The following is a 12883-nucleotide window of genomic DNA, read 5'->3' as shown; positions in this document are numbered from 1 at the left end:
ATGTCTGACTCTTTGTGACCCTATGGACTGCAGCATGCCAGGCTTCCCTGTCCATCACCAACTCCTGGAGCTTGCTCAAATTCATGTCTGTTGAGTGGGTGATGCCATCCAACCATCTCATCCTCTGTCATCCCCTTCTCCTACCTTCAATCTTTCCCAGCATCAGGGGCTTTTCCAATGAGTCAGTTCTTTGCATCAGGTGGCCAAAGTATTGGAGTTTCAACTTCAGCATCAGTCCTTCCAATGAATATTCAGGACTGATTTCCTTTAGAATGGACTGGTTGGATCTCCTTGCAGTCCAAGCCTAGACATTTCCTATTAATGCACGGTCTTAGCATTCCAGAGTTGGTCTAGAATTTTTACTAAGTGGTTTTGCTCTTGACATCTGGGACCATGTTGATTTTTAAAAGCCCCCAGAATATTGGGGATGAGGGTATATAGGTCTTATTTGAGCTCCTTTTTAAAATAAATGGATGCAAGAAGTTCATTGTAGCAGACAGTGAATGTACTGATTTGCCCCTGAAAATGCACAGATGGGTGAAATGGGAATTTGGAGAAGAAGCACAGATGGAGAAATCTTTTCATTTTGATTTGTCACTGAGCAGAGACCTGGAGTTGCTGAGGGTGTCAAGACACAGATGCAAACGCAGGGAGGAAGAGTGATACAGACACATGGCAGGCACAGCTGGCAGGGAATGTGTTTCTGTAGGGTTCAGACACAGGAAGAAGGATGCAAGCAGGGCTGGGATGGACACTTCAGCACAAGTTCCTGGTGTCCTCCCGTGGGGACGCAACTGAGTGCTATGGGATGGATGAAGACTCAGTGATGTCTCCAGATCAAAAACTGCTGTTTCCTGTCTCTGCCCTTGGTGTGCTGAGCCAGGCATTTCTCTCTGAATTTTGCATGGGGCTTGATCAAGTGAGTGTTTTAGTACTGTTGCGTCTCTTGAAATCAGTTTTCTTTAGGATGCCACCTAAATGTAGATATCGTAACTTTGCTTTTGTGGGTTCTCGCTATTAAAAGTTTAGTACAAAGTTCTGAGCACAAGGACTTCCCTGATAGCTCAGTTGGTAAAGATCCATCTGCAATGCAGGAGACCCTGGTTCAATTCATAGGTTGGGAAGATCCGCTGAAGAAGGGATAGGCTACCACCCACTCAAGTATTCTTGGGTTTTGGTTGTGGCTCAGCTAGTAAAGGATCTGCCTGCAATGCGGGAGACCTGTGTTTGATTCCTGGGTTGGGAAGGTCCCCTGGAGGAGGGAAAGGCTACCCACTCTAGTATTCTGGCCTAGAGAATTCCATGGACTATACAGTCCATGGGGTTGCAAAGAGTCAGACAAGACTGAGCGACTTTCACTTTCTGAGCACAAATGTTACATCTAAAGAGTCTTGTTTTTAAAAGCATCTGCTGGTCTCTGTCACATTGTTTTCAACCAAAACAGCTTTCTAGGGGCACTAAGTGATGTGGTTAGAGTTGTCAGATAAACCAGTAATGAGATTCCTTGGCCACTAGATTGTTATGTAAAATTTTGGAAATGTGTAGCTTTTTAGTTGGTTGATGAAATTCACTCATCACTTGAATTTACATGCCAGTGGTGTGTTTGAAAGGTATACTGGGGATGGAGGGTAGGCATTGACTATTTTTAGAGTTGTGGTGGGTTACTTATGCCTGGGTAGCTCAGCTCCCTGTGGCTATTGTTGATAAGGTGGAAATATACCCCACTGGCCTTGAGGTAGAGTGCCCCTTGCTTGGCTGCCTCAGTGGGGAAGCCAGAGGTGGTAGAATGTTTTGGTCTACACTGCGTTGTGCTTGCTGAGATCTGCTCAGGGAAATGCTGATCCTTTTCTGACCAGCACAAGGAGGACCCCTGCTTCTGAGGCTGGTGGCTCAGAAACTGCTCAGCTTTGCTGTGCCCCCACATGCTGTGACACGTGGAGGGGGGAGAACCTGCAGTCCTCTGTGACTGGGGATCCTGCCTTCTTTCCCTGCTGTCTCAGATGAAGAGGAGACAGTTCTGCCTATTCCTTTGGCAGGGTTGAGCTCTCTGGGTAGGTCCACCTGCTTAGCGAAAAATAACCTGCTTCTAGAGCCACCCGTCATATTAGAATGTGGTACTTAATCAGACGAATACACCAAGGCAGGCATGGAGGGCAATATGTGAAAATTTGGCTAGTGCTGGGCTGCTGGCTGCCTAGTTGGCATGTGGGCAGGAAGGAGCCTGTCACCTGCAGCTTCCATTGTGCTGTGCTTAGTCGCTCAGTCATGTCCGACTCTTTGCGACCCCATGGACTGTAGCCCACCAAGCTCCTCTGTCCATGGGATTCTCCAGGTAGGACTACTGGAGTGGGTTGCCATGCCCTCCTCCAGGGGACCTTCCTGATGCAGGGATCGAACCCAGGTCTCCTACATTGCAGGTGGATTCTTTACCGACTGAGCCTCCAGGAAGCCCTTCCATTGGTCAATGGCCTCCCCAGCCCAAATGTGCACAGGCCATCACTGTTCGGTCCTTGGGACTATGAAGAGGGGCTGAGCCACATTTGTCAAACAGGAAGACAGGGGCTGACTTACCTATACCCTGTTACCCTCTAGACATCTTTCCTATGAACTAATTTTGAGTGCTGGGGGCTGAAGAACTTAACCGGATGCTTTATACTGATGTTGACATGAGAGCCAGTTGGGGTTGAATGGCCACAGTATGTTCAGCTGCCATCTTTTCACACTCGCCTACAAACCATCTCTTGATGCTCCTGCCAGAGAGAGGCCATGGGGCGGGCATGAATCATGGGGCTTGAGCTAATGTAGTATTTTTGCATTATTATCAGATATCAGAGAAGCATAACAGGATAGAGGTGATGCTGGATGGGCAAGTCTCTTAAGGTGATGGCCTCCAGACAACATTATAAGGCATTAAATACTTTGTGTGAATGTGAGGATTTAAGACACACGGGGAAGGAGGTCACAATGTCCATAACTAGCTCCCCACTGAGCAAGGGCACAGGTCTCAGCCTATACCTGCTCCCCCAGGGGCAACTTTCCCTTAGGGTCTGAGTGCAAAGCTCTTACTCTTTATTTTCTTCTTCCTTTCAATCCCATCATTCTTAACACCGTATCAAACTCCAAGGAATTTGATTTTTGAATCACAACTCAAAAACATCTTGTTTGAAGGATAATTCCAATTTATTAACAAACCAGAATAAACAGCACAAAATGACTGTGAAAGACCAAGAAAGACAGACAGGGGTTCATTCAGCCCAACTCTCCTGTGCATGCTGGGATAAACCTTCCCTGTGCCTCTTTGATGGTGCCCCTTAGATGGGGAAGGCCCGTCCTGCAGGAGCAGGGTGAGCACAGTTCTTCTCTGCTTCTGCCTCATGGGTGGGAAACTCTCTCTCTACTCCCCCACCCCCCAGAAAGTTCCCCTCTGCAGGACCACAAACCTGCACATCTAAGACTTGAAAAACACTTTTCCACTTTGCTGCTCTACTTTTTCACACCTTTAGATTCGTTTTTATGAGTGAAATTGTGTGTTTGAAACAGCACATCTTGACACAGATTGCAAACCCAGCCTGTTAGAAACTATTGTTCTTTTTCCACTGCCTGATAGTCTAGATCCATGTTGATCCCCACAACATGCCAAAGAGAAACTAGTAAGACCTCATATTAGAGTTATTAAAAGCATGAACATAGTCTCACTTGATCCTCACAGCAACCCTGGGAGGTAGGCAGGCAGGCACAGTGGTTCCAGGATCCAGAGAACAAAGTCATAACTGATGGAGTTGCGAACCAAGTCTGTGTACTCTGACCCCTGGTCCAGGGCTCCTTCCACTCCACAAGGTGAACTGGGCCCACCCTGGTGAGCAGGGTGGCTTTTCTGCTCAGGAGAGATAAGACGTCCTTTGGGCTTGCAAACAAAGGAGATCTTAAGTACATACCTCAGCAGATAGCTCAGAGGATAAACACACCTGAGCTCAATCTAGCATCAACATCAGAGGGATGAACAAAACAGACAATAGGCATCTTTGACAAGGGTTTCTTCTTGTTTCCTGATTCTCATGTGGAACACGCTGGGTGCCGTAACATGAATGCAGCGAAGTCCAGGAGGAGGGAAGGCATTCAAAGGACTTTTTCATCTATCAGTTTATTGATTCCCTCACAGATCTTCTTGAGGTTGGGCCTACAGTCTCCATCGAGGCTATAAAGGGTGGAGAGGAACTCCACATCGGCAAAGTGGTTGAAGACATGATTGATGCGCCCGTGGGTCCTGGGTGTCAGGTGTCTCTGCACCAGTTCATGCACCAGGTCCTTGCACTCATGTAGGAGCTTGGAGAGCACGTTTCGATCGAAGGTGTATTCCACTTCATAGAAACTGACGATGGTCATGGCGGTCTGGTTCAGCTTCTTCCTAAACTTCTCCACTATAACAACTTCCTCTGGGCTGAACTGGTTGTTCCGGTAGAGGATCCCGATTTTGATTGCCACCTTGATTAAGTCTTTCATGATCTTGTGGGCTTCCTTTTTGTTATGTATGTGCTCTTTGGTGACTTTGTAGAGCTCATCAAAGATCTCGCTGCTGGTATCATCAATCAGCATGTTGGCCACAGTTTTGCTGGCTATTTTGCTCAGAATCTTCTTCTGGGCTTGAAGGGCAAGGTTCTTTGAACTAAAAACATCAGGACCTATGGTAAGAAAAGAAAATAAGAGTTATATAAATAGGAGAACCTTTGATTAGGTTTCTACAAGTGAAATATATGAACTTGAACTTACGTTCTTAGGGCAAAAATTCATGCCTTCATAACCCATGACTCTTTTATGAAACCCCACCCTAGCCTGGTTACTCCACTGTCCTTGCCACATGATATGCCTGTTTACCTTCTTGAACCTTTTAAATTGTCCTTTTTCCTTTCTGGACATGGTCTTCTTATGTCCAGGCCAGATCTCATCCTTTTGACCTACTTCCTGCAGAAAGCCTCCTTGAATCTATTTGCTCATGGAAAACTCCCTACAATAATTATTGTAATGAAAACCATTCAGTTTTGCAAATTTACAGGAGGAAATTATTGCTTAGTGATAAGAATGTAGCACCAGTGCCAACCCCATTCCTAGGACAGACCTGGGTGGTTGATCATGGGAGTGTTTTTTGACTGAGTCTTAGAATCCATTTTCATTGAGTCTAAGACGCATTTTTTCACATTTGATATCTTGGAAATAGTGATCTATCTTATAGTCACTGTTGCCAGGTGGTAGTTGTGCTACGGTTGCATTACCTGTGTGTGCATCACTTTACACAATAGGAGACAGAGATCTGAAATAAAAGTCATGAGTACTCTTGAAAGAAATGTTGCCTCACCAATGCTCTTGATGACAGAGAACTACACTGTGTGGGAAACACAGACATCAATGCTCTGAGCAAAGATGCTTCCGCCAAGTAGTACCCTGAATGTGAGGAAACGTAGAAAAACCAAACCCAGTTTATTTCCCATACTTTCCACTTTATGAACGAATGAGAACAATATAAGTTAAAGGAATTAACACTATGTATAAGTAAGTCTAAAAAGAATCTTCTAATAATAAATTGGACACAAAACTCTAACCAGTAAGAAAGCAATCATTTGTAATTTAATTGGAAACATTTTCTTCTTTCTTAAGAGTATATAAAATGGCCTTTTATAATTGATGGGGTCTTAGACTGGATGGAATACTCCATGAAGTTACCATTTAGCTGAAACTGGTATATGAAATGAAACCCATTGGCCATCTTCATTCAACAGTGTGTATGTGTATCCTTCTTATCTTCCCAAGGAGAATCAAGTTGCCTGAGGACAGAGACAGCATCTTCCAAAGCACCTAGTTAAGTTCTGGGCACAGGGATGGAATGGCCTTTGTTAAGTTAAATGCTAGAGAAATTCTGCAGAATGAATTTCCCTTTGAGAACTGAGGGCTCTCTAGGATCCCAAGACTTCTTTTCCAGCACTCTGTGGCTACATGGAAGTGGCAGGCAGCATGGACAGCCAGATGGCCACACACACCAGCTTTTGCAATCCTCTCTGGCCCCTCCTCATCTCAATCCCACCCCCTCTGCTCACCCTGGATTCATCCCTCAATGGAATGCCATTAATCCCTGGGTGCATAAGTCTCACAAACATGGACTCAGTAAATACTCAAATACAATTCAGACACAGGCCCCAGCTCTTCCTCCACCCGTATGCCCCTTCATGGACTGGCTCCTTCCCTCCCAGCTCAGCCCTGGGTTTTTCCAGGACAGCTACTCCTGCTCATGGATCTCTTCTAGCTGTCAGCCTGAGGGGCATGGTCTGGAATGGGGTCACTAAAGTGGGATCAGTAGAACTAAAGAAGCAGGCACTATGGGTCTCCCATGGCCTCAGGAGGATCTTCTGAATGTCTGAGAACATAGATTCTTCAAGTAACTTCAGAGCAAGTGACCCTAACACAGCCAGGATTTTCCCTTCAGCCTCAGTGTGAAGGGAAGAGATAGCAATTTTTGACTTTTCCTTACTGTGAGATTAATGCCCTTCCAGAGCTGGAGACAATATTCTTGCCCAGTCCGATCATCTGCCATGGTCATCAGACCTTTGTGTAGATAACCTTTGTTCCAAAACATCACATTCCTCCTCCCCGTACAAATATTTACCAGCATTAAGGATATTTAAAAGATTGTGCTGCATGCTTTGAAGTCAGTTTCACAGGAGAAACTTAAAGACTTTTAAGCTTTGGCTCTGTCACCAAAATAAATGTATGCCTCCCTAGGTGGTTATTCTGTTGGGGAACAATGGAATCCAGATGCATCTGTTCTGGAATATCAAAAAATGAGTCATTTCTTTGTAGACACAGTTCCCCAAAATTGAGAAGCTATTTGAAGAACCACTCTAGAAATGCAGCACAGAAGCAACTGACCAACTAACTATGTGTCTGCTGGAATATAAGCTCTATGGGAACAGGGGTTTGTGTCCAAGCCCCACTGACTCAGTGGGCCCACTGGATCCAGGCAGCCCTTGGCAGCTATTGTTGAATGAGGGAACACTGGCTCTGAGCCAGGCACTTCATGGCTTTATCCCTGAGAGCTGTGGTAAGCTGATGTATTTACCAAGGCTTTCTTGCTAGCCAGATTCCAAAGGGCCATCACACCTTTTGCTCTTATATCCCCATAAGAATTTTGAAAAGCGAGTACCTCCTTGCATATTTTTTAACTTGACAACAAGTATTTTTCACCTTATGGTTAAACAGTTATACTTTCAAAATAGATTACATGTCTAGATATTTTAAATATTGATACTTTAAAATCAATGTGTTATTCTTTTAAAAGTGTCCAGTGTACACAGCACACACCACAGTGATATAACATCCATTATTGTCCATTTGAAAATGACAGGAGCAAGCTTTCCTTTAAAAATGAGAGCTGCTACATTGTTTTTTTTTCCTACTTAAAATTGTATATCTATGGCATCTAGAGAACTTTAACTTAGTATCTGTTTTTATGCTTGAAAATGTTTTATTTGATCAAACCATCCATAATTCTCTATAACCAAAGGATACATAAAAATTGAAATTTAAATTAAAAGATAATTCTAGTGATCAAAATCTCCAATCCTTAAAAAAATTCCTTAAAAAGTTATCATTCTAATTATTTTGGGTAGAAGTATCAAACTTTTATAAATACTAAACATAAAAAGTAGTTTTATTGGACATGTACCTCCAAGTGAGATTAGTAGGGGCACGTCATTACTTTGACCAGGTTTTGAACCCCAGTGAAATGTATTCATATTTGTTCCAATAAGATTCTTTATGGGTGGGAACTCCATGATTGAACCAGTGGAAAGAAGGAAGGTTCACTGAGCTTTGACCTCAGATTGTTGTTCTGACAGTTGGATTTAGAAGATTATTGAAGTGAGAAAGAGGAGTTGGAGTTAGATATCAAAACTCTCCTCATCTGCTCATCGCATGGAAAGTTTCTGGACTCTCCATGGTGCACACACCAATTTGAATCCTGCTCTTTTATAAGAGCAGTGTTGTTCCATGAGATATTAAGTGCTGTTCTTTTCGGAGGAATAAAGAGTTTCTTTTTTTTTTTTTTTCTTAAGGTTTTACTCCATAATTATAAAATACTGGTTAAATTTCCTGTGTTGTACAATATATCCTTGTAGCTTATTTTATACATAACAGTCTATACCTGTTAATCCCCCACTCCTATTTTGTCCCTCCTCCTTTTCTCTCCCAAGGAAGAAGGTTACTATGGTAACTGATTGTTTGTTCTCTATATCTGTGAGTCTGCTTCTTTTTTGTTATATTCACTAGTTTGCTGTATATTTTAGATTCCATGTATAATGGGTATCATACAGTATTTGTCTTTTTCTGACTTATTTTACTTAGCATAATACTCCCTGAATAAAGAATTTCTTGATCAAAAAAGGTTTGGAAAACACTAGATTAAGCAATATTAAACAGATTTCTTTACTATGAGACTTTAAAAATATTTCTTTAAAACATTAAGGTGTTTTATCAGCTGTCAGAGAGGGGTGGGTATAATTGGTAGAATAATGACCCCCCCAAAATGTCCACATCCTAGTCTTGGAATCTGTGCATGTACTACCTTACCTGGTAAAATAGATTTCATAGATATGACTAAGTTAAGAATTTGGAGATGGAGAAATTACCCCAGATTAGCCAGTAAACCTGATGCAATTACAAGACTCTTTATAAGTGAAAGGAAGAGAGAGAGTCAGAAAAAAGACTTGATGATGGGGGCAGAGGATCAAAGGGATGTAATGTCTGGGAGAGAGAACTGCATCAGTCAAGGAACACAGGCGGCCTCTAGAAGTCGAAACGGGCAAGGGAACAGATTACCCCCTAGAGCCTTCAGAAAAAACACAGCCTTGCTGACACATTGGTTTTCAGACCTATAAAATTCATTCAGGATGTCTGATCTCCAAAGATGTGTGACGATAAATTTATATAGTCTTCAATCACTAAGTTTGTGGTAATTTGTTATAGCAGCTGTAGGAAACTAATTCAGGTGAGTAGAGTGTGGAAATGTTCTTGTTTGGTCACTAAGTTCTATCACTCTTTTGACCCCATGGACTCATTAGGCTCCTCTGTCCACTGGACTTTCCAGGCAAGAATACTGGAGTGGGTTGCCATTTCCTTCTCTAGGGCAGCTTCCCAACCCAGTGATTGAACCCATGTCTCCTGCTTGGCAGGTGGATTCTTTATCACTTCAGCCACTAAGGAAGCTCAGAGTGTGGTAAAGCATTTCCCAGTTTTATCTAGTTACCAAACTCTGTTTTTTGAGTAGAGTGACCAACTGCGCTGAGTTGCCAGGACTGAGGGGTTTCCTGTATGGTGAACTTCTGGTGCTAAAATTTGAAAAGCCCAGGCAAATTGGACAAGTTGGTTACCCTCTTCCTGAGCCACTAATGATACATAGATCATCGACCTAAAAAATGAAGAACAATGTTGAAGTTGCTATCATCTCAGCAGGGTAAGATGCTTACTCTTGTTGCCACACATACCACACTTCTCTATTTGCTTTTTAATTCTAGAGTCAATCTTAACTTTTTTTGGTCTCTTTTGGGCCAAGGTTTCTTTTGTCCCTTGGTTTCTCTGCAATTACTGAGCATTCACTCTTTGTTCAACTCTGTAGAAATGCCGTGGGGGATGTCCTCCCCTCTTTCCCCAATATTTAATTGGGTCCTACTCTGAATATGGTCCTGCAGGGAGGCAGGGTAGAGACAAATGAAACAAAATACTTTAACACGTGAAACAGCCCAAACTGGCATGAGTGAGAACAGCTGGTGGAAGCTCTGGGCTCTGAAGGTGGACTTGAATATATAGGCGGGGATGGCTACAACATCAGGAGGTGGTTTCTAAAATCATCGAAATAGGCCAGCAATTTCCCCCAAATCACAAAGGCCTTGGGTGGTTTTCCACATATGTTCTCAGCAATTTCTCTTGTAAAAGAACATGTTATTTACCTACAAAGGGACTTGTGGTACAAGGTTCTATGCTGAGCCCTCAGGAGGGTCACAGGTATTGAATCTCTGAAGCCTAACAATCAAGAAGCTAGAGCAGAGGGATTACAGAACATCGAATTATAAGAGAAGCTTTAAGAAAAAAACAGCAATCAAGCAGATTCCCACACTCTACTCCAAACTGTCAGTACTAAAATCTTTAGAAGGAGGGCCAGCAATCACAAGCTCCCTAACATTTAGCATGATTCCAACCTACTGAAGGTAGGACCCACCAATCATGGGATGCCCCAACGTGTATCTTACAGAACACTGGTCCTGTCAGATGTTGCAGGGGAGAAGATTTTGTGGTCAGCTAAATGAGTTTGTAGATGAGTATATATTGTGGCTGGCTTTTGATGTTGTGCCACACCAGACAGCTTATTACAGGCTCTGAAAAGTCCTGTAGTAAAGATAACTGTGTAGTTTTATTATTTATTTGATGAAATAGCATCAGGACACCAATCTGGTCAACTCTAACAACTCTCAGGGGGAGGGCTGGAGAGCCAGTACTCTTTCCAACAGGCACACGATTCAAGGGAGAGTGTATGCACCAAGGGAGGGCTTGGGGGTGGGGGGCAGACTTTTTTTTTCAATTTATTTTTAATTGGAGGATAATTGCTTTGGGACAGACTTTTTTGCATGTGGAAATCTTGGACTTGTTTCCTTCCACCCATCCTTCTGTCTCTGTCTTTTGCAGAGGGATCATGTTGGTGACTCACCAGGGAGAAGCACTGCAGACTGAGAGGAAGAGCGTGAACTTTGGAAGCCAAGGTCAGGAGTGCCCTGGGAATACCTGGGAAAACAGGTCAAACTAGTGTGCATGTGTTTGTTTGGGGGAAACACCAAGAAGATCTAGGCTAGGTCATGGCAAAAACTATTCTCTTTTTCCTGTATACAAGCCTTAAAAAGGCTCTTTTAGCCAGTGACAATTCTCTTAACCACGTTTAAACAACAGTACCCATTCCTCAGTCATGAAAAGTAATGGATTGTTTACAGTACCTGGGAATCTCTGAGAATGGAAATAGAAAGGTGATTATGCAGCTTGTGTGACTAGCACAAGGAGATGAGACTGAGAAAGCTGCAAAGTCCATCCTTGTAGAAAAAAACAAGAGCTTCCTTAAACCAAGATTGATAAAGGAACTCAAATAAAAAGATTATAAAGTCAGTGCTCTGAGAATAAGCAACCTTGGAACATTACAAGGAAAGGAGAAATACCAGAACTCTGTTGGGAGAATGGCGTGGCAATGGGAATGAACTAGTTTGAAGAGAGAACGCAAAAGGTAATTTGAGTGGGCCCTTTACTGCATGGAAAAGTGTTGGGGCCAGTCTGAGCTGATGCTTCTATAGATGATATTTAGCTGTAGCACAAGTGATGTTTCCACATTTCTAGAAACACTAAGCTCTCCTGGATGGTGAAATGCCAAGCTGGTGGTGATAAACAGCAGGAAAGGTGAGTGGGCAGAAAAGAGGCAGATGAGCTTCAGCATGGTAAGAGCAAGGTGATACATTCTGGGAAAAATAAATGATGGTTATGAAAGATGACAGGCTCTCAGCTGTCAGCTACAGCCCAGAGAAGAGCTCTTGAGCATCAGCCCAGGATGTGCTGTGGCAGAGAGGGGCTGGGGGACAGACTCGGCTCTTTTCTTCTTACTCTCAGGACTTGGTAACTTCTCTACCTCTGATTAAAGACTGTGTGTAAAACATATATGGCTGTATGGATAGCTGTGTCAAAATTATAAAATTATCTGTAATAGCCAGCGCTCACACGATCTCACTTCACTTCTGTAAATAGCTTAGGAAAATGGCAAGGAAGAGAGTAGGCTAAAAATTGTTAAGTAGAAGTTAGGGGTGGAGAGGGTACCATGAGAAAAACAATCTGTGGTGCTTAATAAGCACCATCTGTCAAAGTAGGAGGCCCAGAGTACAAGGAAGGGGGGAGGGGAGTCCCCAGGGCACGAGGAGGGGTAAGAGCTGGGCAGAGGGTGATCTGTGGTTGTCCAGGTTTCTGGTGCTCAATCACTTACACTTCACTGGGTTTTTGTTTTGTTTTGTTTGCCTTATTTGAGTGTAGTTGATTTACAATGTTGTGTTAGTTTCAGGTGTACAGCAAAGTGAATCAGTTATCCATATACATATGGCCAGTCTTTTTTTAGATTCTTTTCTCATATAGGTCATTACAGAGTACTGAGTAGAGTTCCTTGTGCTTTACAGTAGGTCCTTATTAGTTATCTATTTTATATATAATAGTGTGTATATGTCAATCCCAATCTCCTAATTTAGCTGTTGGAAATAAAGTTTGAGCAAGTCTCCTTGAGACAGAGCAGCCCCACAAACTACTCTGAATGTGAACTTTCACAATGAGCACCCATCTTCTGCTCACCTGCACAGGCACCCAGAAAAGCTGATTATACTAGTCATGTTCTCCTGCCTTGAGGACAGAGCCCCTGGGATCACCCCTGCGTGCATGCATGCTCAGTAGCTCAGTCGTGTCCAGCTCTTTGCTACCCCATGGACTATGGCCCACCAGGCACCCCGTCCATGGGATTTTCCAGGCAAGAATACTGGAGCAGGTTGTCATTTCTTCCTCCAGCGGATCTTTCTGACCCAGGGATCAAACCCACATCTCCTGCATCTCCTCTACTGGCAGGCAGATTCTTTACCACTTGAGCCACCTGGGAGGCCCATGAGAAGACCCAAGGTCTCCAAATTTCCACCACCTGCAATAAGAAGCAAGCAGCTTGTGGGTCCCGTGGGTGAGTGACCATTGCTTGGAAGGGCAGCAGCCTCCACCAGGCACCATGAAGGGGTGTGAAAAATGAGAACATTAGAATTTTATTTCTGTTTCCTTTTTTTCTAAT

At 43.4% G+C, this 12883-nt stretch overlaps 1 protein-coding gene and 1 long non-coding RNA gene across 11 annotated transcripts in view; one reads left to right on the top strand and one right to left on the bottom strand.

Annotated features, from left to right (window-relative positions):
• Nucleotides 1-3158: 3158 nt before the first annotated feature.
• TNFAIP8L3 (TNF alpha induced protein 8 like 3) overlaps nucleotides 3159-12883 on the bottom strand; it is a 45494-nt gene continuing 35769 nt past the window's right edge. For 2 of the 3 annotated variants that reach the window (XM_055537976.1, XM_055537975.1), the window contains exon 2: nucleotides 3159-4679. In XM_055537976.1, the coding sequence (XP_055393951.1) occupies nucleotides 4117-4679 (563 nt within the window). In that variant the 3' untranslated portion in view covers nucleotides 3159-4116. Of the gene's footprint in view, nucleotides 4680-10744; nucleotides 10819-12883 lie in introns of all 3 variants that reach the window. The other variant, XM_055537974.1, reaches the window with a different exon arrangement.
• Nucleotides 9876-12883, top strand: part of LOC129621474 (uncharacterized) — a 56211-nt gene continuing 53203 nt past the window's right edge. For 2 of the 8 annotated variants that reach the window (XR_008699383.1, XR_008699388.1), the window contains exons 1-3: nucleotides 9876-10247; nucleotides 10723-10796; nucleotides 12616-12778. This is a non-coding gene — a long non-coding RNA (uncharacterized LOC129621474). Of the gene's footprint in view, nucleotides 10248-10722; nucleotides 10797-11057; nucleotides 11306-11410; nucleotides 11476-12615; nucleotides 12779-12883 lie in introns of those variants that run through there. The other 6 variants (XR_008699386.1, XR_008699390.1, XR_008699384.1 and 3 more) reach the window with 5 other exon arrangements.

Source organism: Bubalus kerabau, chromosome 10, assembly GCF_029407905.1.
Source record: "Bubalus kerabau isolate K-KA32 ecotype Philippines breed swamp buffalo chromosome 10, PCC_UOA_SB_1v2, whole genome shotgun sequence".
NCBI classification, from domain to species: Eukaryota; Metazoa; Chordata; class Mammalia; order Artiodactyla; family Bovidae; genus Bubalus; species Bubalus kerabau.
This window is presented reverse-complemented; position numbering and strand designations above follow the sequence as displayed.